Source organism: Odontesthes bonariensis, chromosome 19 (genome assembly GCF_027942865.1).
Source record: "Odontesthes bonariensis isolate fOdoBon6 chromosome 19, fOdoBon6.hap1, whole genome shotgun sequence".
NCBI lineage: Eukaryota > Metazoa > Chordata > Actinopteri > Atheriniformes > Atherinopsidae > Odontesthes > Odontesthes bonariensis.
Window position 1 is genome coordinate 7,565,353 of NC_134524.1, and position 23,942 is coordinate 7,589,294.

The 23,942-nt window shown below is 43.7% G+C and overlaps 2 protein-coding genes across 2 annotated transcripts; one reads left to right on the plus strand and one right to left on the minus strand.

Annotated features, from left to right (window-relative positions):
* The first annotated feature begins 625 nt into the window (after positions 1–625).
* On the plus strand, positions 626–11,829 carry faah2b (fatty acid amide hydrolase 2b). Its single transcript, XM_075451130.1, has 11 exons — positions 626–928; positions 1,526–1,608; positions 2,460–2,596; positions 3,256–3,465; positions 3,555–3,674; positions 4,924–5,059; positions 6,501–6,618; positions 6,708–6,827; positions 9,568–9,679; positions 9,778–9,966; positions 11,103–11,829. The coding sequence occupies exons 1-11, from the start codon at positions 737–739 to the stop codon at positions 11,276–11,278; spliced, it is 1,593 nt and encodes a 530-aa protein (XP_075307245.1). The 5' UTR covers positions 626–736; the 3' UTR covers positions 11,279–11,829.
* A 1,105-nt stretch (positions 11,830–12,934) lies between these two features.
* On the minus strand, positions 12,935–23,884 carry nelfa (negative elongation factor complex member A). Its single transcript, XM_075451025.1, has 11 exons — positions 23,637–23,884; positions 21,610–21,781; positions 21,371–21,532; positions 19,024–19,113; positions 18,810–18,937; positions 18,660–18,729; positions 18,494–18,582; positions 16,432–16,540; positions 15,998–16,326; positions 15,819–15,918; positions 12,935–13,691 (listed from the first exon to the last, which is right to left on the minus strand). The coding sequence occupies exons 1-11, from the start codon at positions 23,844–23,846 to the stop codon at positions 13,507–13,509; spliced, it is 1,644 nt and encodes a 547-aa protein (XP_075307140.1). The 5' UTR covers positions 23,847–23,884; the 3' UTR covers positions 12,935–13,506.
* Positions 23,885–23,942: the final 58 nt, after the last annotated feature.

Here is a 23,942-nt window from a genome sequence, read left to right on the forward strand (position 1 = left end):
ATGCAACTTTTATAGAATCTACCTTATTAAATCACCAGTTAATCCCATGAACTTTCCATAAATCTAAGTGAGTACTGTGCCTTTGTCCGAGAAGTCACAGATAGATTTAGAAAAAAAGGATTTCAGTCCCTCACTGAAGCCTCATTATCGAAAGCAACAGTCATATCTGATGGTAAGGCCCAGGATATGCATTTAAATGCTGTTGTGGACATATTTAAATCAAGAAAACATAGATGGAGAATATTAACAGCAGGCTTTCATGTTAAGAAATATTTGTTTATTTTGATTCCATTTTATATCCAGAAAACAGATCAACTCATTAAAACCCAACATAGGATGTCTTAAAAGTAGTATTAAGAAAAAGTGATTCAAAGACTAATAAAAGGAAATAAAGCTTTTGTTTTCATATTTCATGAAGATCTCAGAGTGTATCTGTTAATTAGGGATTCATGGAGCAAATTCAGTAATATGAATATTGCGGCAGGGACCAATAATTATTTTTTATTTTTTTCATCTGAAATGCAGTGAATTAAGGCGGAAAGAAGCCGGAAATAGTAAAAGTAAAAGCAGCCCTGAGTGCTTTTATTTTGAAGGCGGACACCAAACATCCGGTTGCGGCCTCCTCCTCTCTAACCTGCGCCATCTTGATTTTCAGGAGCAGACACTTCCCAGCCGTTGGACGTCGGGAGCTGTTTCGCAGCCGTTGACCTTCCGTCCTCTCTCCGCAGTGTGAAACATGGCCCTGAGCTGCCTGGAAAAGGCCCAGGTATGGCTCTTCAAAGCGTTCACGGGGATCTGCTTCATCATTTTCCGCTTCTTCTCCTCCCCTCGGAGACCCGCTGAGCCCAGGAAGAGGCTGCCGCCCGTCAGCAACCCGCTGCTGCTGGAGCCAGCGACGCAGCTGGCCAAAAGGATCCGGCGAAAAGAGGTGCGTGTGTTCAGCCAGATAAAGCGGGACGCAGAAACTCCATCAGGTTGAACCGTCTCGCAGATTATCTCCTCTTTTGGGGGTATTTTCATGAACTACGAGCTGTTTTTTTTACACCAGAATTCAGCATCTTAAAGTGGCTGACGGTTATAAATCCTTGTTTTAATCAAAGCAGCAACACCACAGGTACAGTCAACAGGAGACATCTTCTCCCTGTGGTTTTATTCTGCTTCCACACGCCTTCAGGAGGAGGCTAACTAACACCTGTGGAATGGTAACACACTGAACTGTCGGCTGTTTTAAGAGCAGGGAAGTTATAGGACTGGAAAACATCCCTGCATCAGGTTAAATGTCCGCTGAGGACCTCACCTGTGGAAAGTTTTTAAACTCACAATATAAAGAGAATCATTAATAGATTAACTCAGAAATGTTAGGAGGCATGTTATTACATTGTTTTATGCATGAGTGCACATCAGAAAGCTGTTTAAAACTGTTTTTTTTGGGTCTGGATCTAAAAGATTGAGTCAGTTTGAGCTGTATGTGTCTGTAACTGATCCCCACGTGCACTTAGGTGGTCTGAACGGTGTGTTTCTGCAGGTGTCCAGTGTGGAGGTGGTGCAGGCTTACATCGACAGGATCCAGGAAGTTAACCCCTTTCTCAACGCTGTGGTGAAAGACAGGCACGCTTCACTTTTATCTCCTCTTTTTATGGTTATTGTGCATCAGCACTGCAGGGCCTGGAGTTTTTTTTCCTTCTGCAGGAGGGCAACTGCACCGGTTTAATGACATTTAGCTGACCCAGCTTCTCATATTTGGGTATTTTATGCACTTATTGTGTGCCCATGTTTCTTTTTTTAAGAATTATCTTGGAATAATGGAAGAGGAAGTATGTTAACGGAGGATGATGAGGGATAAATATATGACTAGAATAGGGTTAATTGTTATATTGTAATTTAATTAGTATATGGTATATATTTATTTATAGGGATAGTTATATATATATATATATATTCATATTTACATTTATATTTACAAGGATATGTGTGTAGTATATATTTATTTTTGTGATTATATATTTATTTAGATATTTAGGAAGTGTATATATGGCATATATTAATATAGGTGTATTGTAGCTAGGATATTTACAAACTGAAGAGTAGTTACAAAGGGGAGGGAAACTAAAAAAGTATTGTACTTCTTCCCATTCCTTTTTTGAACAATGTTTTTTTATGTATTAGCACTTTATGTGATAGAATTTTATTTATTTTTTTTTAAATTGCTCTTTTTCTTTCTTTTGTATATACAAATAGTTACATATATTTTCTTTTTTATACATGTTTGAAAATAAAAATCTATCAATCAATCTTCCTTTTGGATGTTTGGAGCCAGGATATTTTTTATTTTAACGCTGATATGCTCCCTTTTTTAAACAGAAAATGTATCGGTGCTGCATCACAGATTGATGTATAATCTGAACGCTGAGCTTTTATTAACGGAAATGAGTCCTAATCTCTGCGTTTCCTCTGTGCAGGTTCGCATCTGCCCTGCAGGAGGCGGCTCAGGTGGATAAGCTGATTGAGGAGGAGACAGGAGGAGAGGAGGTGCTGGAGGACCGGCTGCCTTTACTGGGAGTCCCGCTGTCTGTGAAAGAGTCTTTTTCCCTCCTGGGTAATTCCAGGACTCTAATCTCCAGCCCGCCACTCTGGTTACACACACGTTGCGTGTAATTGAGTCAACATTTGATACTGGTCACATACATCCAGCCACACCTGGATCCAACAGCTGCTTTGACTGGTCAAACCCACAGTAACAGTTTTAGGATCATAAAACCTTTCTCTGGGAGATAAACACGCTTGTAGGAGCTATTTGTAGAGTTTTTGTTTTTTGGTTCTAGTTGTAAATTTAATTAGCTAATTATGAGTAACTTTATTTGATTAATTTCAGTGCTTTATTTAGATTAGATTTTTCTTGCTAATATTCTTTGTTAGTTATTTGTTTTGAATATTTTGCTAATTGGGTCACACTGGGCACCTGAGTCTATTTATGTAGGTAGGCACCTGGAGTCCCAGCATGCACTGGGGTGGGCCAATGGTTTTTACCAGGGAAAGGGAGAGAGCAGCAGGTTTTCTTTGTTCTTTTGTTTGTTTTATTGTTTTGGAAATAAAAAATCAGAAAAACGCAAGAATTAATTTTTGGACATTCATCTTTTGCCTGCGTTAAACCACATCCCCCATGGTGCATCAGTGGTCTTTAGATTTTGTTTGGTTTAAGTTTAATTTGTTTTTCATGGACAAATGGCCACTACAACGCTTCATCCCCTCTTTCAGGCATGCCCTTCACCACCGGCGTCATCTCCAGACGAGGAGTCGTGGCCTCCGTCGATGCTCCGCCGGTGGCCCTGCTGAAGAGAGCGGGCGCCATACCGCTGGGCGTCACCAACACCAGCGAGCTGTGCATGTGGTCCGAGGCGCACAACCACCTCTACGGGGTCACCAACAACCCGTACGACCTGGAGAGGATACCAGGGGGAAGCTCAGGTGACTGCAAGGACGCAGCATTTGATAACACGAGATTAGACTGCTTCACTCTCATGATCTCTCTGTCTGTGTGTGTCCTGGGGCCTCAGGGGGGGAGGGCAGCATCCTGGCGGCAGCAGGAGCGGTCATCGGCGTGGGCTCCGACATCGGCGGCAGCATCCGCATGCCCTGCTTTTTCAATGGAATATTTGGCCATAAAACCACTCCGGGTAAGACAGACCGGCCGGCTTTGGTCTCAGCTGCACACCCCGCCTGCTCTGGAGTCGTTTTCGTGTGACGGTTTCGGGTGTAATTTGGTTCGCAGAGCTTTCAGAGGGCTCAGACAGTCGTTACTCTGGGAGTCCGTTGCTCTCCTGCTGTAGTGTCAGCTACAGTTGGATCATCTCGTCTTTAACCCTAATCCCTGATAGGGGACATTTTTGTCCACTTGGGCTGTACTTTCTCCTCTAATTTCACACTGTAGATAGTGATACTCATCATATTTGGTCCAGTTGTGCATTTTTGACTATTTTTTCGAATTTCAAACACACATCATATACAATGCAATTTTTCATTGTGTAGGAAAAAAACTCCTTAATTTCTGAAAAGGGACATTTTTGTCCCCTTTTAAAACGACCTAAAAACATCATATATTAATATTTCTTTCCACTTTTTTTTTCATAAATCTTTTATTCCACTTCAGTTCTGGTCATAACTACCAAGTTTTCAAATATTTTTTAAAAAATTAACCCTTTAGATGCCAATTTGAACTTTTTAGCCCAAATTTTAAGCCTTTAGGTGCCAGTATTTTCAAAATATGGAATGCAAAGTGGAATTATTGAGTAGGGATGATTATGGTCTGGGATATGTCAATGATTAGCAACAACTTTGATTTTTAGGGATTTTGAATTTTTTTGTTATTCCTGATTTTTAAAAAAACTCCTTAATTTCTGAAAAGGGACATTTTTTGTCCCCTTCTAAAATGATCCCCAAAATACCATATATTAATATTTTTTTCCACTTTTTATTTTTCAGAAATCTTTTCTTCCACTTCAGTTCTGATCATAACCACCAAGTTTTCAATTATTTTCAAAAAATTAACCTTTTAAATACCAGTGTATATGAGGAAAACACCAATTTCTGTGAAAAAACACACACAAAAACTGCTTTATTTTCAATATATGCAATGCAAAGTTAAATATTCTATGGGGGATTATTAGGTCTGGGATATGTCATTGATGAGCAACAACATCAGTTTTTACAGCTTTTTAGTTTTTCTGCAGTGGCAGATTACAGAAACGGCTCCCATAGACATCCATTATAATGAATACAGCATTAGACTAATAGCACACAAGCTTATATTATCAGAACATGTATAACTGCGGCTTCAATTGAGATTTAGCTTGAAGGGGGCTAAAGAAAAACCAAGATGTTTCGAGTGTAAAGGATGTATTCATATATACTGGGGCTGCCCTGCAGGTGTGGTGTCCAGTGAGAACCAGTACCCCCCTACCTCCGGCAGACAGGAGGAGTACCTCAGCTCCGGTCCCATGTGTCGCTACGCTGAGGACCTGCTGCCCATGCTGCAGATCATGGCGGGACCCAGGGCTAACATGTAAGATCTCTGCTTGTGTTTGCTACTGTAATTACGTTTCCCTGAAGGTGTTTAGCCGCATTCCCACTGTAGGAACCTTCTGCAGTTCCTATAACCTTTTCAGGAACGTTTTTTCCCACATTCGCACATACAGGAACTCGGGACCACGGCCCTCAGTTCCTGGAACCATTTCAGCTCCTTCTCCTCAGCTGGGTCTGTTCTGGTTTCCATAGGAACACATCTGACGGAGGTGTTTTGTGGTCGGTAGCTCCGCCCCTTGTCATGTTGTCAGGCTGAAATGTTTCCTCATACGACACGCGTGTTTAATAAGTTAAACCTCCACGTGGTCTCCTTTGTCTGCGGCGCTCTGCTCTCCTTCCTTCATGAAACCAAGAAGTATGGCCTGCGCTCCATCCTTCGTCTCCTGACTCTCTCTGTGAGCTCTGCCAGCCTCCATGTTAGACGCCTGATGTGATCGTCCATGATTAATATCACCGTCATGCAGACCATGAACACGGTGGCCTCCCCGCTCTCCATGTTAGCTTCTTTGTGGTGTTTTTTTCTTCTCTCCTTAAGGCGGATTTACAGTTGATGCGTCGCTCACGGCGCAGCCGGCCCGTGACGTCAAAATGACGTTTCAGGCATGGGGCTTCCCTTGAAAAGACAGCGCAGCGCGTTGTCGTGCACCGGTCGATTTTTGTAACTCGGCTGCGCCGAGAACGACAAACTGGATGGACCGATGTGAGACCGGCTCAGTGAGGAGGTGCGTTTGTATGAAACTGCAGTGAAACAGCACAGGGACCAACGTAAACTCCCAAAACTGGTGCACAGAGATGGGCAGAACTTTGGGGAAAGAGGGAGAGTTCTGTAAGAATGTGTGGAAGAAGCTACGGGACAGATACGTGAAGGCAAAGAAGAGGGCAGAGACTCTGTTGATGCCGGGGGCTTCAGACCTTCACCTCTATTGACTGAATTAAAAAATTAAAATGATCCAGATACTGCAGCAGCATCATTAATGACAGTACTCCTGCTCTTCATTGTTTTCTTCTCCACTTTCGTGGTTGTAGAGTAGCGCTAACCTTCACGTAGCAGCGCCACCTCTGTGACGGAGAAGATTGCAAATACTGGCGCATCGATTTGCACCACTATATATAGCCGGCACGAAATCGTGACGTCATCAACACCGCTCGCGCTAGCAGACACGGCAACCATGCTAGAGCCTTTACTTTTGGCGGGTTTTGTTTAGTTTTGTTTTGTTGTTGAATGTGGAGCTAAAGTAACACGTCGCTGTCGCATCAGTCCCGACTCATGTGCGAATGCAGACTGAAACAGTTCCCCTGGAGAAGGACAGTTATCAGAACAAAATTAGAGGAGGACAGTTCTTAGAACGTCTCTGTCCGCATGCGGCTCTTGTTGATCTGTGGTCTTATCGACGGTGTTTTCTTTCTTCATGTGATCACAGGCTGTCCTTAAACACAAAGGTCGACCTAAAGAAGCTGCGCTTCTTCACCATCCCTCATGACGGCGGCTCTACGTACACATACCCCGTCAGCAAAGAGCTGGTGGACATCCAGAGGAAGGTGAGCAGACCGCGTCCGTCCACTAACTTCCACGAGCTGTCGCCTGTGTGAAACGGCTCAGATTTGAACCCTCGTGTGGTGTCCCGCAGGTGGTGGAGCGTCTGGAGGCGGACCTCGGGGTGAAGGTCCAACAAGTGTGTTTACCTGGGCTGCGCTACGGCTTCCAGATCTGGGACACGTACATGAGTCTCCCTGACAAGGATGGGAAAGTAGGTCCATGTGACAGAGTTTTCTGTTTGTCTTCCTGTGGAGAAAAGAGAAGTCGGACTCAGCTGTGCAGCCTCTTAATTTATTGATCAGAAGCGACATGAACATGGCAGCTTGAGATTGAGATTGAACTTTATTGTCATTACACATATACAAGTATAGCATAACGAAAAGTAGTTTTTGGCATCTGACCAAAAGTGCAAACAGCAGCAATAAAAAAAATGAAGTAATGAGCAAGTGAAAGCAGTAATATAGTGCATTTTTACAGATTAGTAATTACAGATAGTGAATGAAATACAAATAAATATACGGATTAAAGTGCAGTGGTAATATATACATCTATAGCTCTTGATATCATTGTGTGGCCCAAACCCAACCTGCTGTCTGAGAACGCTGCTACAGCTTCGTCATCGTCTAGACAGAGTTAATTCTGGTCCTTAACATGTGGTTCGAGCAGAGCCAAGGCCTCAATCCAAAGAATTGTACATATCCTCCAGTTTTAGCTCAGAGATGCTACTGTTACTCTAACATATTATCATGTACATTTCTGTGAAATACAGCCTGAGAGCTGATGGAAAACACGGCGTTGGAGGTCCAGTTTGGGGGTGCAGATACATCAATACCCTCCACAAAACTTAAAACTTGTAGGTGAAAGGCCGACTCCGGAGCTGGAGTTTTGTTTGTCCCTTCTGGGATGCCGTAGTAACATGACTCGGCATGCTGGTGAAAAGGAGCAGGACACACAGGCAGAAGGTGTGGTTAAAACTTTCCTTTGTTCCTTGTGTTGGGACTAAACTCAGGCCAACAGCTATAAACCTTTTTAAATATCTAGAATACAAAGTCAATCAGCTGTATTTCCAGCTGTTAGAGGTGCTGGAGGGATATTAAAAGAACTATTAACTCGTTTGCAGGAAAGGAAAACAACGGCTTGAAAAGTCATTTGAATTCTGCAGGCAGCTGCTTTGGCTTAGCTATTCGGCTCAAAGGGTCAAACTTCAGGAATAAGTAGGGCTCGCATACACATGAGATTGTTTTTTTTTTCTTCTCCCAACCCAAAGAAACCTGGAGGGTTGGGCGAGTACGGACTGACCCAGCAGGGAAGCGGGCATTTGTTCCTTCTCTGTTGCCACGGCTTGAGTTAATAAGACATGTTTCACTGTGAGAGAGAGCAGGCCGAGCCTCCGTCACTGCGGCCATTGTGCGCCGGGTCCAGTAATCCGTTTAGCTGCCAGCACTCTGCACGCCGCTCATTTTTATCACCTCAGAGGACATCACGCTGCCTCTGACCCACTTACCCCGACCGAACCTGAAAGCAGTTCTTCCTTGTAGGGACACCACAGAAACCCTCACAGTGTGAACGTGTGAACAGATTTATAGCCCCACAAACATTGTGGCCTGAGGCTGTGACTCATTTACAGCCTCGTTAACCCGGGAACACACCGGAGAACTCCTCAGCTCACAGACAAAGTGTTCACTCTGGTCACAGGTAAAGTTTGGCAGCGCTGGACTCAGAGAGCGAGCGAGCAAATGATTCACATTCTTGGGATGTGATGAACAATGTGCGTGTTGTTTTTAGGCGCGAATCTAATGTGACAGACCCACCTGACCCAGTTATTTAGTCCAGTGACGCCATCTCAAAGTCTTCTCGGTTTGCTCTTATTTAAAATAAGACGATGGATGTGGAACAAAGTTCATTTAGATATATTTTCTGGTACTTTGGGCCTCTCCTCCACCACATTTGAGAGGAAAACATTGCTTTTTTTTTTTTTTTTTTTAACCTTTCTGTGTCTATCTGACAGCTGCAGTTACACAAACCTTTTTTTTTTTCAAAAATATTTTTATTGGATTTTCCTTATCCACAACAATGTGAGGGCACATCCAGCATAAATAGTAGAAGTAATAATAAATAAATAAAATAAAGTAAAAACAAAACAAACACTTTGGGTATATAGAAAGTAAAATAAAATAAAACAAAACAAACACCTTGGGTATATAGAAAGTAAAATAAAATAAAACAAACACCTTGGGTATATAGAAAGTAAAATAAAATAAAACAAAACAAACACCTTGGGTATATAGAAAGTAAAATAAAATAAAACAAACACCTTGGGTATATAGAAAGTAAAATAAAATAAAACAAATCAAACAACTTGGGTATATAGAAAGTAAAATAAAATAAAACAAAACAAACACCTTGGGTATATAGAAAGTAAAATAAAATAAAACAAACACCTTGGGTATATAGAAAGTAAAATAAAATAAAACAAATCAAACAACTTGGGTATATAGATAGTAATAATGCCAAGGTGCAGTTACACAAACCTGACACAGCAAACAGATCCCAGATTTCACAAGACGAACCCAAACCATATTTCAAGTCATTAAAAGAGCGGAAATCCTCCAGAAATGAGCAGATTACAGTTTTAGTAGATTAAAGTGACAATAATGAGCTTATTCTCACTGTTTTCTGTGGTTTGGAACTATTTTTCAGGCATTTGAAGACTTCGCGTTTGTTTCTCCGGTGCAGAGGTTCTCCTCCATTAATAAATGACTTATTTAAAGTGGCGCCCGATGTTGAGATAACACTGTGGCAGAGGTTGTTGTTTCGGGTGGATTATCGACCCTTCGGCTGGTGGTTGTGGTCGGGCTAGAGCTACACGGCGCCTCCACCCAAAGATAAGACGCACGCAAACTTGGCGTGACCTCAGAAAGTTAATGTTTGGATGTTTTTTTATCCCCCAGTCTCCGCTGCCTTTCGCCGAGTTGATGGGAGAGCCGGGTCGACCTGCGCTGCCCCCGTGGGAGCTGCTGAAATGGATGATGGGAAAATCGGAGCATACGATGGCTGCCATCTGTAAGAGCAGAAAACATTTCTGGCTTCATTTGAGTCGTCTTGTGTTACACGTTTTCCTTGAACTGAGCTGAGGTGTTTTTATGGTGCGGCGCCGGCAGTGTTGGGCATGCTGGAGATGACCCGGCGGTCCAAAACCTCGCCCTTCCTCGTCCAGCAGAAGGAGAAGCTGCAGAAGGAGGTGGACGAGCTGCTGGGCGCCGACGGCATTATTCTGTACCCCACGCACACCAGAGCGGCACCCAAACACCACCACCCGCTCTTCAGACCCTTCGACTTCGCCTACACCGGTTCGTGATTCCTCTTATTTCTACAGTTGTGTTTCACAGCTGGATCGAAGCTGGGGGGGGGCTGAGATAGGCCCCGCCCTCCCAGTGACCCTGAACTGGATCAAGTGGGAATTGAAAATAGATGGAAATAGATGAACATCTATTTGTTTAAAGGTTATATTAAACCTTCAAACAAAGATGACGTCTTACCAAAAAACAGAAAGATTGTTCAATAAAACTGAATAAATACTGAAGTTTATCAATGTTTCTGAGACTATTAAACATTTCAGTCAAATAAAAAGTTCTGAACAACAATAAAGTCGACCGACAAGCAGCTTTGAAGTATTTTTAAGCAGAATAGGCGGCTTTTAGCTCCAGCTGCACCTTTAAAGGGACGTAAAAATAAATAAATAAACTGAATTAAAATGGAGATGAGATAGTTTGACAAATACAAACACCGACCGTCTTCTTGAAAATAGATGGACATGAACATCTGTTTCAATTCAAATCAGAAATTAAACATGTTTAAAGGTTATATTAAACCTTTAAAAAAAAGATGAGATCTAACCAAAAAAAGAAGGATTGTTCAATAAAACTGAATAAATACTGAAGTTTAGCAATGGTTCTGAGACTTTTAAACATTTTAGTCAAATAAAAAGTGTAAAAATAAAGAAACTGAATTAAAATGGAGATGAGATAGTTTGACAAATACAAACACCGACCGTTTCCACTAACAAACGAACCAGCAGTGACGTGTAAAACTTACAAAGTTCAGCTTTTCAGGCAAAGAAAAGTGATGCTTCTTCTTCTTCTAGACAGAAATGACGGGTCACAAATAAAATCTCTCCTTTTAGGTTCCAGGTGGATTATTCTGTCCGTTGTTCTCTTTTTAAATCCAGTCATTCATCCAAGTTATTAATAAATAAACCGATAACAGAGCTGTTTAAACATGTATTTACTGCTCCGTCTGAAACCTGAACGCCGTCACTTTAACAGACAGATAGAATAGAAAATTACTTTATTTATCCCCCAATGGGGGAAATTCAAATTCATCAAGTAGCTCAACATTTTTTTTTAAATATTTACAGTGATTGAATAATTGTACGTATGAATAATAGTTGTCTGTAAATCAGCACCCTCGTCTTCTCCGTCCTCAGCGATACTGAACATCCTCGGGCTGCCGGTGACCCAGTGTCCTCTGGGCCTGGGGGAGGAGGGTCTGCCCCTGGGCCTGCAGGTGGTCGGCGGGAAGCTGCAGGACCACCTGACGCTGGCCGCGGCCGTCTACCTGGAGAAATCGTTCGGAGGCTGGAGGGACCCCGGAGCGGACTAAAAGCGCGCGCTAACAGAGACTATTCATCAGAGGCTCTGAGTCCGCCTCGCTGCCTGCTGTAGCACAAACACGGGAGGTAAAGTCAGTGTGGCCAATGCTTCAGTGGCAGAGATCCATTGTTTTTGCACTAATGAGGAATCACTCATTACAGTAAGTGTGATCATTTAATCAAATACGGGTCAGACAAGCTTTAAAAAAACTCAAATGGAAGGAAACCGAGCATTCACACCATCGCACAGGATGAGCTTTTATGTCCTTCATCAAATGAGTTTCTCTCGTTTTTAGGTCGCAGCTAACAGATGATTATCAAATGTTATTAACCGATTTTAACACATTTAAAAACTACTGAATGAGAAGGTTAACGAGACGAGGCAGAAGATGTTGATGCATGCTGTGGATTTAATTCTTAAGAAGACGACTCACCCGACGTCTGTAGAGGAAAAACCAACCATAAAAACGTGATAATGTGAATGCTGTTCGATGGCAGATCGACAATTGCTGTGCGTGTTTTTATGTTGCAACTCATTTAAGTTAATAAAAATGGTTCTGGATGTTCTTCTCTCCCTATTCTCTCGTTATAGATTGAAACGGTTTCAGCAGGATTTATCCGGTTATCATAGTTATGAAGGGACCGGTCGACTTTCTGCAACCAAAAACTAAATCTGGATTCTTCAGACTGCAGGTCGGGGTCATAAAAATCCAAATCTTACGGGTAAAGGTGGCGTCGAACCGTGGAAACACATCATTAAAAGAATCTTCAGCATCTGGGAAACAGCTGCATGTTTAAGGGGAGGTTATTAACAGCTGAGATACGGACCTGGAAGTGAAGTAACTTCACAGAAGTGGAAAACAGAGCCTGAACCCTGCTTTGTGTCTGTGGCTAACACTTTGTGTAGAGGCTTAAACGCCGTCTACGATGTCAAGAACTCCCCCTTAAAGGGATAGTTCGCCTCTTTTGACATGAAGCTGTATGACGTCCCATATTAGCAACATCATTTATGAACATTTTCTTACACCGTTAGCCGAGTTCCAGCCTCGTTTTGGCGTTGACGAAAGTAGTCCGGCTAGTTGGCTGGGGTTTAAAAAAATAAAGCGTTTTGCTTCTCAAAACAATATGCGTTCAAAAGAGTAATACATTTGCATCACAAAATCGTTCTCCAGGAAAAAGTCAGACCTCACAGTCGCTTGGCCCTATTTTCTCTCTCCCTTCGTATCACTGCACGCTGTGTAGACCGAGCAGTAAACACCGTAACAGGCGCGGCTGTCGGCAGGCGGCAGCATGCAGTGATACGAAGGGAGAGAAAATAGGGCCAAGCGATTGTGAGGTCTGACTTTTTCCTGGAGAACGATTTTGTGATGCAAATGTATTACTCTGTTGAACGCATATTGTTTTGAGAAGCAAGACGCTTTACTTTTTAAACCCCAGCCAACTAGCCGGACTACCTTCATCAACACCAAAACGAGGCTGGAACTCTGCTCACAGGACGCAGCAGGGGGTAAGAAAATGTTCATAAATGATGTTGCTAATATGAGATGTCATACAGCTTCATGTCAAAAGAGGCGAACTATCCCTTTAAGGGTGAACCTGCGTGTTGAGCCATGAGAGATTTCATGCCATGGGGGTTATTTCAGGTGAATAGATGAGAAAAACACTCCTTAAGTCTGTCACTTTATTGTCTTCCCTTCTTCTGAAAAAGGATGTAAAATGAGTCTCCAAACAGAAGGCGACAGCATCAAGAACCATTTACTTTTCTCTTTATTTTCTGGTCACCTCTAATGATGACGCTCATATCGTTTTTATCTTTTTGTTTTGTCACAAAACATGATTCTGTTCTGAAGGGCAGAAGAACAAAGCTGCAAAGGTCACGTTTGTACAGAAAAATACAGACTGCTCGTCTTCTCCCCGGAACGCGGGACATTCAAGTCAACGGTTACTCCCACCCCCCCACCCCCACCCCGATCGCAGCGTCACTCAGGAACTGGAAGCGACTTAAAAACAGAGACAATAAAAGGGTAAAGGAAACAAAAACAGAAAGAAAAATACCCTTCAGAGTTCTGGATTTGTTTGGCGGTGCAGTCAAAGGGAGGATGTCTCTCTCCTTGTCAGTCGCTCAGCCTCCCAGCGCTCGTTTTGGCCCAGATGTGTGTGTGCATGTGTGTGAATACTTGTGTGTGTGTGGAAGCGTACATGAAATTCTGGGTTGCCATGTTTGAACGAGCGCGGCGCCTCAGGAGGTGTTGGTGATGGGTTTGTATTTCTTGAGGCGTGTCCACTGTCCTGTGGAATAGTTCATTTCGAAGACTGTGTCCACCAGCATGGTGGTGCTGCCGGTGCCGTCGGCTTTGGGCAGAACCTCTGTGTGCTCGCTCAGCTTGATCTGGATGATGTCACCCTGCTCCGGGCACGGGTTCTCTGCGAGGGGCACAGGAGAGAGCGGGCTGGTTAGTCGAGCGCTTTATCAGAATTTCATTTTACCGACTCTTCGTAGACAAATGGAGGCTTTATGTGAAGACATAAGAGTGGGGGACGGGCGAATAGGCGCCTCTTGCCTCCCAATTATAAGACTAGGGCTGTGTTCGAAACCGCATACTTCTCCTACTACTTATACTAACATTTTGAGTTAGTAAGTGAGTTTGAGTAAGCGAGAAGTTCCCGGATGCATACCAGATTCGCCGAATTGTTGGGTATGCATCATGAGGTTACTACTCATACTCAAACTACCCAAGATGCAACGTAACGTGACGTCGCCGATCGTCATTTCCTGTCAAAACGGCAGTTTCAAGCTAGCTACAGCGAGGGTAGGTTCACTTCCTGTTTTCAAAACAAAAGCACCAACTGTATCGTAATGGCTTTCCCTATGATAAAAGACAACGGGTATTTTATTTTGTGAAAATAACCGGAAGTGCGTTGCTCACTGCGGCTAGCTTTAGTAGCGCCGAATTCGTGGGAACAGAATTGTAAATAGCCGGTATTTTGTCAGGTTTTCAACACATTGGGGATCTAAACGACTACTTTCTCACCTGAAAATGTTTCAAATGTTGCTAACGTTTACAGAGTTTAGAGCTTTAGAGAAATCAGCTTCAGGCCGGCTGATTTCGGCTCGGGTAGTAACGAAATGCATTGTGGGTAAACGCTCTGCATACTGTCTGATCGATCAGTATGTAGTAGGGTTGGGACTTTTCAGGAATTTTCATGTTCGAATATTGATAACGTTATCAAACAATTAATCGATTATTCACTAAAGCATGACGTCACTTGTCCCCGCTCAGAGCCATCGACATGGTTTTGCCTTCACCATCACCCCCACACAAATTAAGGTCAAAACACGCACACGACAGGACTGATTTATCAAAAATAGATTTATTAAGAAAATATGCCATTTAGTAGTCAACTTTAGATTATCACAGTGCATTATGGCATCCGACGGATTTTTAACAAGTAGGCTATGCAAACGCATCACTGCCTGATCACTTTGAAAAAAAAAGTAGGCTACAGCCTTGACTAAACCTTTGAAAAATGAAAATAATAATAACATTGGAAAATAATGACATTAAGAAATAACACGGTCTAATGACTGTATTCTGTTAAACTTCAGCTCAACGCTGGCGGCAATTAGCCTATTTGACAATTGAGTTTTAACTTAGATTACGTTACCGTAGGCTACGAACGAAATTGACGGTCATCAAATTGGACATAAATACACAATAATGAGATCAAAACCTGGCTTATTGCCATATTGTATCACTGAACTGTTAAAGCTGACTGTCGTGCCAACGTATTGGCCAGATGCAGGCTACCTTACAGGCTACAGAAAGGTAAGAAATGGGCTAACAAACAACAGTAGGCTAATAAACAACTGCCTGCACGGACTGCCTGCATACATTATCTATCACAGACTCGCCCATGTGTTTTTGTTCATAAAAATCTGGATGGAATACGGTATCCTGGCTCATTAAATCCCATAAGTTCCCGAAAACCCTCGCCGTCAGCCACACTTAAAGGCAACATATCTTTCACAATCATATTTACTATGCGTTTGGTGATTTCATTAGCTCGCTTGTCATCACACATCCTCCTAGCTAGTGTAGCCTGAATGGTTGGCTGCCCTCCGCTTGAGCTGGCTTCGCCGGAATTAACGTTCGGATGTACATTTTTTAGATGATATATTAGTGGAGACGTTGCACTATGGTAGGTAAACAGGGCCTCACAATAATTACATTGGACTTTATCGTCTTTTCTAGAGAAACGGTCCCACACTGCACTTCTCCTAGCCCGCTTCATCACTGCTAGTCTGTTGTCACCCAAGATACCGGACGTTATAGCTGTTCTCATAATGCGCGCGACTAGAACAATTATTTATTAGGCTTAGAATTTTATTCTAATAAATTCTTACAAACAAATAATCGATCACCAATTATTCATTACCAACCCTAGTATGTAGTATGCGGTTTTGAACACAGCCACAGACTTCTCATACTGACAGAATATGTTGTGTTTCTGCGCCGGTATGGAACTCAGTGACCCCCCCCCCCCACGTACCTCTGGATCCAGCCATGAAGCCCAGGATGAGCGCCTTCTCTGGTCTGGTGACCTTGTTGGCCGTCTTGAACATCTCCTGGGCCGCGTACATCTGGTCTCTCTGAGGAGCACAAACAGAGCGAGCTTTAAAACGCAGGGAAGGAAAGATAAAACAAAGCCGCTCCTTTTGTGGCCTTTACCGTGAGCGAGAGGTTCTTTTTGGGCTGGGGCTGTGGCGGCGTAGGGGCCGGCGTCGGCGTGGGGGTCTGCGGCGTGCTGGGAGGCTGGGTGGGGGTCTCCGGCTGGCTGGCGGCGGTGGCAGCCGGGGGCCCGTTGCTGGCCGGGGTGGAGGCCGGCGTGCTGGGGGATGTGGGGGTGGCGGGGTTTGCTGCGGTGCTTGCGTTGTACATCGGCGTCCTCTGCTTGTACTGGTTGGGAAGGGTGGAGTTGGCACCATTGCCCGCTGTGGCCGACTCCTCCGGCTGGCGAGCAGCCTGCAGCGTGTCCCGACCCGAACCGCCGGCGTTCGCTGTGGAGGAAAGTTGATGAAAAGATGCAATGAGCTCAACGTAAGCGGGGAGTTAGCGACGTTCCCTTCACACCACGCTCAGGACGGCGTGTTGACCTCACTGACCTGGCTGTGCCTCGGAGCTGGGAATGTAAGAGGAGGAGGGAACCATGCTGGGCGTGGCTGGTAGGTAGCTGGTCGATGGCAGAGGATTCTCGTTGAGCGCCCCCAGTTTCTGAAGAAGAAAAACAAAAAGAGTGATGATGGCTGTGTTCGAAACCGCATACTTCTCCTACTACTCCTACTAACGTTTTGAGTTAGTATGCGAGTTTTAGTAAGCGAGAAGTTCCCGGATGCATACTAGATTTGCCGAAATGTTGGGTATGCATCATGAGGTTACTACTCATACTCAAACTACCCAAGATGCAACGTAACGTGACGTCGCCGATCGTCATTTCCTGTCAAAACGGCAGTTTCAAGCTAGCTACAACGAGGGTAGGTTCACTTCCTGTTTTCAAAACAAAAGCACCAATTGTATGGTAATGGCTTTCCCTATGATAAAAGGCAACGGGTATTTTATTTTGTGAAAATAACCGGAAGTGCGTTGCTCACTGCGGCTAGCTTTAGTAGCGCCAAATTCGTGGGAACAAAATTGTAAACAGCCGATATTTAGTCAGGTTTTCAACACGTTGGGGATCTAAACGACTACTTTCTCGCCTGAAAATGTTTCAAATGTTGCTAAAGTTTACAGAGTTTAGAGCTTAAGGGAAATCAGCTTTAGGTCAGAGCGAAATGCATTGTGGGTAAACGCTCTGCATACTGTCTGATCGATCAGTATGCAGAATGGAAGTATGTAGTATGCAGTATGCAGTATGTAGTATGTAGTATGGAAGTATGCAGTATGTAGTATGCAGTATGTAGTATGTAGTATGCAGTATGGAAGTATGCAGTATGTAGTATGTAGTATGCAGTATGCAGTATGAAGTATGCAGTATGGAAGTATGCAGTATGGAAGTATGCAGTATGGAAGTATGCAGTATGCAGTATGTAGTATGTAGTATGCAGTATGCAGTATGTAAGTATGCAGTATGCAGTATGTAGTGTGCAGTATGTAGTATGCAGTATGCAGTATGTAGTATGCAGTATGGAAGTATGCAGTATGCAGTATGGAAGTATGCAGTATGCAGTATGTAGTATGCAGTATGCAGTATGTAGTATGCAGTATGAAGTATGCAGTATGGAAGTATGCAGTATGTAGTATGCAGTATGCAGTATGAAGTATGCAGTATGGAAGTATGCAGTATGCAGTATGTAGTATGCAGTATGTAGTATGGAAGTATGCAGTATGTAGTATGTAGTATGGAAGTATGCAGTATGTAGTATGCAGTATGTAGTGTGCAGTATGTAGTATGCAGTATGGAAGTATGTAGTATGCAGTATGTAGTATGCAGTATGCAGTATGCAGTATGAAGTATGCAGTATGGAAGTATGCAGTATGCAGTATGTAGTATGGAAGTATGCAGTATGTAGTGTGCAGTATGTAGTGTGCAGTATGCAGTATATAGTATGCAGTATGCAGTATGTAGTATGCAGTATGCAGTATGTAGTATGCAGTATGTAGTATGCAGTATGCAGTATGCAGTATGCAGTATGGAAGTATGCAGTATGCAGTATGCAGTATGGAAGTATGCAGTATGCAGTATGTAGTATGTAGTATGCAGTATGCAGTATGTAGTATGGAAGTATGCAGTATGTAGTATGTAGTATGGAAGTATACAGTATGTAGTATGTAGTATGGAAGTATGCAGTATGCAGTATGTAGTGTGTAGTATGCAGTATGCAGTATGTAGTATGCAGTATGTAGTATGCAGTATGCAGTATGCAGTATGCGGTATGCAGTATTTAGTATGTAGTATGCAGTATGTAGTATGTAGTATGCAGTAGGTAGTATGCAGTAGGTAGTATGCAGTATGTGGTGTGCAGTATGTGGTATGCAGTATGTAGTATGCAGTAGGTAGTATGCAGTATGTGGTATGCAGTATGTAGTATGCAGTATGCAGTATGTAGTATGCAGTATGCAGTATGTAGTATGCAGTATGTAGTATGCAGTATGCAGTATGTAGTATGCGGTTTCGAACACAGCCGATGATCATGACGGAGACTCAGAGAAAGAGACGAAGTGAAGAACCTGAGCAGAAACGAGGCCGGCGGCGTAGTCTGGCGTGGTGTTCTCCACCACCGCCTCTTCTTTGGTTGCTTTCTCTCCAGGATCCGTTTCTACATCAGAAGGAAACATCACGTAAGCATCAGCACCATCACATATGTCCGTTTGGTGTGACAGACGGATAAATTACCCAGAGTCTTCCTTCTCCTCTTGGCCTCTCTTCCGGCTCCCACCATGTCCAGCTCTGAAATATCTAAAAGCTGAGCAGAAGAAACCTTCTTTTAGATCATGAAATGCGCTCAGAGAGCCACGATGGATAACCAAACGACTCCGGACGAACCTTGACCCCTCGCTCTTTCCGCAGGGGCGTCCGCGCGGGAGCGATGGGAGTTCGGTTACTGGGAGGGCTGAACATGCTGGGGGCGGTGGGACTGCGAAACGGGGCTTTGGGAATCCCCTTCAGAGGAGCTGTGATGCAGACAGCAAAATGAACGATGGTCGTCTTTAACAGTAAAACAGCGGCTCTGAGGAGCATTTATGGGCCTGAAACTCACTTGTCGTGTCGATCTTCTTCACCAGTCCTCTCCCTTTGGCGTGAAACGGCACCCCGGCCGTCTTTTTCAGCTGCTGTGCCGTCTCTGTAGCTGGAGCAGAAGGGAAAGGAAACAGTTTAAACAAATAAAAACAGGTAAACCTTCCTGTAAAAGAAGCACTGCAGGAGGAACCGTGTTTCAGTCACGATTTTAAGATGTAATAAATGTCAAAACGTCGTTTCTGAGCGTCTGATTTTCACTTTAACTGCATTATTAGAAGGGGGGGATATGACTCCGGTTAAACTTCACTCTCAAAGTACAACACTCAACAATAACATAAAAGAATAAAATTAGAAATAGAAAGAAGCTGCAGCGAGGACTATAGCCTCTGTACATGGGGCGCCTTCTTAACACACTACGCCACAAACCACCCCTGTTTTATTATTTATTTTATTTTGTAAAAGTCTGTTGCTCACAGGCTTTTATTTTGTAAAAGTCTGTTGCTCACAGGCTTTTATTTTGTAAAAGTCTGCTGCTGTCTGCTGCAGAACTGGAAAAGAAAGTAATCGGCGGATCCACCAAACATGGAGAAGGGTACGGAACTTTTACTCGGCCGTTTTCATTTTAAGGTTCTTCCAGACGGCGGAGTCGACAGAACCAAAGTCACCTGTAAACACTGCCAAGTTGAATTGTCTTCTCAGCGTAGTAGTTCCAGTCTAAAATATCACTTAAAGGCAAAACACACAACTGATAGCAGCAAGTTATTCAAGGAAACAGACAGTGGAGCGAGGCTTCTACATAAAAACTACAGAAAGATGCTGATGTTAAAAGTGTGTTTGCACAACAAATGTTATGGCACTTTCATTCATATGGCAGCACATTTAAAATAAAACTAAATGCTAAAAGCTATACACTACTTTTGGATTCATTTTTGGATTCTACGTACAAATGCGATTAATCAGGGAAATCATGTGATTAATTAGATTAAACATTTTAATCGTTACCCAGCCCTATTAGAATCGAAATAAGTGTTTGGATGCAGAGACTTGCTTCTGCAGACTTGCTAACCGACTCCTGCCTTTCAACAAGCTGCAGTTCAGCCGTGTGCTTTGAGTTGTTGCCAGGCTAATATTTAAAGTTTGTGGCCAAGTCAGGAAACTCATCATTAGGGATGGGAATCGAGAACCGGTTCCGATTGGTTCAATCCATCGACATCACTAAAAAGGAATCTGACAGCAACATGTAACCTGTGCCACACCATCCTTTCATGCAAGGGGGCAAACACCAACTACACGCTAAAGCATTTGTTGACGGCGTACGGCATAAAGCATCAGGAGTGCCGTGTATTTGACGCTCTACGCCGCCAATCATCCAGTCCTACACGGTCCATCAGTAGCTTTGTATTCTAATTTAATCCTGTAAGAGATCCAGGATCCAGAGAACAGTTCTACATTTGTTTTAACAGACACACTTTCATTTATTTTAATGGGGCAAAAGTTTCATAATAAGTATGAAGACGCTTTGAGTAGCTGTAAAATACTGTCATGGGCTGTGTTCGAAACCGCCTACTACTCCTACTACTACTAACTTTAACTTTTTTTTAAGTTCCCGAATGCATACTAGATTCTCTGAAATGTTGGGTATGCATCATGAGGTTACTACTCATACTCAAACTACCCAAGATGCAACGTAACGTGACGTCGCCGATCGTCATTTCCTGTCAAAACGGCAGTTTCAAGCTAGCTACAATGAGGGTAGGTTCACTTCCTGTTTTCAAAACAAAAGCACCAATTGTATCGTAATGGCTTTCCCTATGATAAAAGGCAACGGGTATTTTATTTTTGTGAAAATAACCGGAAGTGCGTTGCTCACTGCGGCTAGCTTTAGCAGCGCCGAATTCGTGGGAACAAAATTGTAAATAGCCGGTATTTTGTCAGATTTTCAACACGTTGGGGGATCTAAACGACTACTTTCTCACCTGAAAATGTTTCAAATGTTGCTAAAGTTTACAGAGTTTAGAGCTTAAGAGAAATCAGCTTCAGGCCGGCTGATTTCGGCTCGGGTAGTAACGAAATGCATTGTGGGTAAACGCTCTGCATACTGTCTGATCGTTGAGTATGCAGTATGGAAGTATGTAGTAAGCAGTTTGGAACACAGCCACGGTGTCTCCCAACATGGTCAGAAAATGTGACATTTGAAGTCCTGAGGACAGTAAAAACTAAGTTTTATGCTGGTTTGCTGGACACAGCAGCAGCAGCTCTGTGCTGCAGGATGTTCAGCGTCGGTTAGGACGCGACTTTAAATGCTTTTCGACATCCGTAGTGTGAAGGAAGGCAGCGTCTACAAGCTGAATTTTAAAGGAACTTACATTTCTGTAGCAGTTCTGCTCTGAGCGTTGCACTCTTGGGTTTCCTCTTGAGCTGGAAATGTTTGACGGGAGGAGTAAGGGGTCCCACTAAGGTGGTCAACGCACTCTTGTTCAGGTACTGGCATTCCAGGGGAAGCATGGCGGACGCCTCGCACTCTCCCACTGAAGAGGAGGAGAAGAAGAAATTAACCACAGGACAGACCAACTAACCTGTGCAGTTAGAGGAAGGGTTCCCAAACCTTTCTCCCTGAGCTCGCCAAGAATGTCCTGCACGTTCGGATTCTGCTCCTCCAAGTCCAGATTGAGAGAGCCGGTCTCCGGGAAGGACTTGAGGATGTCTGCGACCATCAGCACCCAGGGCTCCGAATCCACCGTAGCCAGCTGGATGATCTCCGACAGGGCCTCCTTCATCTGGCAGAAGAGAAGGCAGCTTGGTCACATCACCTGAGGTCAGCTTTCAGTTCAGCAGGTGCAGTTTAAACACAGGTGGGACCACCTTCCTTCTAACAGTATCGACTGAGGCCGAGAAAACATCCAAGACAGTCAGCTGCCTCCAACTTCCTCTGTGTGAGTGGAGCTGAATCCACCGCACAGACCCCTTTAAATTACTTAAATGGTGACTTTGTGTCACAAAGTGTTCAAATAATGTGACACAGAGCAGCTTTATGAGGAATTTAACTGTATTAATATAACTTTGGAGCATGAGCAGAGCTTCCAGGTCCATTTAGGTTTAGCTGAGTGTATCCCTGCACTGTGATTTGAGCCCAAACTGCGTTATATGGGCGTAATAAGCCGTTACATTCACTGTAACTGGACCACCAAAATTAATATAAGTTATGGTTTATGTTAGCAGACAATCCCAGCTTATTACAGCCGGGAAAAGATGATTGTTTTGATGTTATTACAGTTACAAGGTGCTCAACTAACTACATTTACAGACCGCTGTACAACCACTGAAGCAATTTTCATCAGCAAAACAACTTTATCAGCAGATAAAAAGCACATTTGCTGCTTCAGACCTCCTATTTGAGACATTTCTGTCACATAAAACCAGAAACTGGGGATTAAACCTCAGAAGATTTTCGTTTTACCCAAATAAAAGCCAAACAAATCAGTTTTGAGAAAAAGAGCATCTCAACTTTATAATAATTCATTTTATGATTTCTCAGATTTACTTAATTACAGCTTAAAGTAGCCGATGATTCAATAGTAAATGGTCCAAACCAGTAGGTTGTTGTCAGTACTTATAGAGTCTAAATAAACCTTTTTCTCATCTATTTAACCAAGACGCAAAATAGCGCAAACACAAGAAAACACCAAATAATATGTGCATGTTTACGTCATTAAAGGGAACCCGTCAGATCATTTTATCATCACAGTCATGACGGGCCAAATAGAGGCTGAACAGTCATTTAAAACCACACAAACATGCTTTTAATACCTTTGAAATTGGTTTAAATTAGGAAAACAGCTCCCGCAAGAATATTTAATTACACTTTTCTATATTAGGTTCTTGGCTAAATGTGGTGCAGGCTTCCTCTGATATAAGCAAAGGAGGAATTATGGACATATAAAGGCAGTTTAGTGCACTTGTGTTATAAATGAACAACAACCCAAAATGTAAAAAACGCACTTCTTGGGGGGGGGGAGCGCGTAAAGTCTCGCGATAAAGGAAAAAAAGAGTCTATCACACGTTTGGTTTTACATTTGTATGACTCCAAGGGATGAACTCTCTGGGAGCTGGGCGCGTTACACTTTATGAGTGGATACTGGTGACGGGTTTTGGGCAGCGGAACAGGTGATATGTCGGACTGAGAGTTGGTACCGCCCTCCTGCGTCCGTCCCACCACAATGTCTGCGACTGGCGCCAGGCTAATGCTGCACAGGCAGCCGGGGAAGTTAGCGGCTGAGAAAAACAAATATGAACACGCCGAGAAAAGTAGTCACAGAGGAACCCGTCAGTTGGGGCGATTCGTAACCAAGTTGTCGGCTCGAAGCGAAGCTGAGGTGACAACAAGAAGGTGCGCTGCGGATTTAAACACCAGCCTGCCGCTTCTCGCGTTAGCTAGTTAGCGGTTAGCTAGCCGCCAACAACAACCGGCGTTAAGTCCCGAGGCAGGCTTTCCGCGAGCACGCCGCGCACTCGCGGTGTTTTGGTTCAATGTGAAAGCCGCGCGGTGAACTCCTCTGTCGGCTGTGACCTGAGAGCGAGCAGCGTCCCCTTTTACCTGCCAGGCTAGCGGCTAGCTAACGCCAAGCGACCCACCTCGTCCATGGTCCGCCTGGGAAGATGCAGCATCCCGAGCAGCAGCTTCAGCTTCACCGGCGGCGACAGGCTGGAGAAGCACAGCCGTATGTTGTCGATCACCGACAGGGTGAGGAGCGAGGCGATGCTCGGAGGCGTCCACAGCTCGTCCGTGGATCCCAGTTTGTTGTGCAGCCACAGGCCGGTGTCGCTGTCCTTCATCGACGCCATCTTGGAAAAAGAAGTGTTTTGAGTTCGGGCATTTTAACAGGCTACCTAAGAAAACAGCAGTCAGGACCCCGCCCACACCGGGGAGGGGAGGAGAGG

Bases quoted from the DNA above. Each gene is read 5' to 3' on its own strand.
- faah2b (XM_075451130.1), top strand. From the start codon at position 737: ATGGCCCTGAGCTGCCTGGAAAAGGCCCAGGTATGGCTCTTCAAAGCG. The intron at 3,675-4,923 runs GTAAGACAGACC...GCTGCCCTGCAG, and splicing joins TGGCCATAAAACCACTCCGG to GTGTGGTGTCCAGTGAGAAC. The intron at 9,967-11,102 runs GTTCGTGATTCC...CTCCGTCCTCAG, and splicing joins CTTCGACTTCGCCTACACCG to CGATACTGAACATCCTCGGG.
- nelfa (XM_075451025.1), bottom strand. From the start codon at position 23,846: ATGGCGTCGATGAAGGACAGCGACACCGGCCTGTGGCTGCACAACAAA. The intron at 16,327-16,431 runs GTCAGTGAGGTC...TTTCCTCCACAG, and splicing joins CAGCTCCGAGGCACAGCCAG to CGAACGCCGGCGGTTCGGGT. The intron at 13,692-15,818 runs GTACGTGGGGGG...TGCCCCTCGCAG, and splicing joins CTTCATGGCTGGATCCAGAG to AGAACCCGTGCCCGGAGCAG.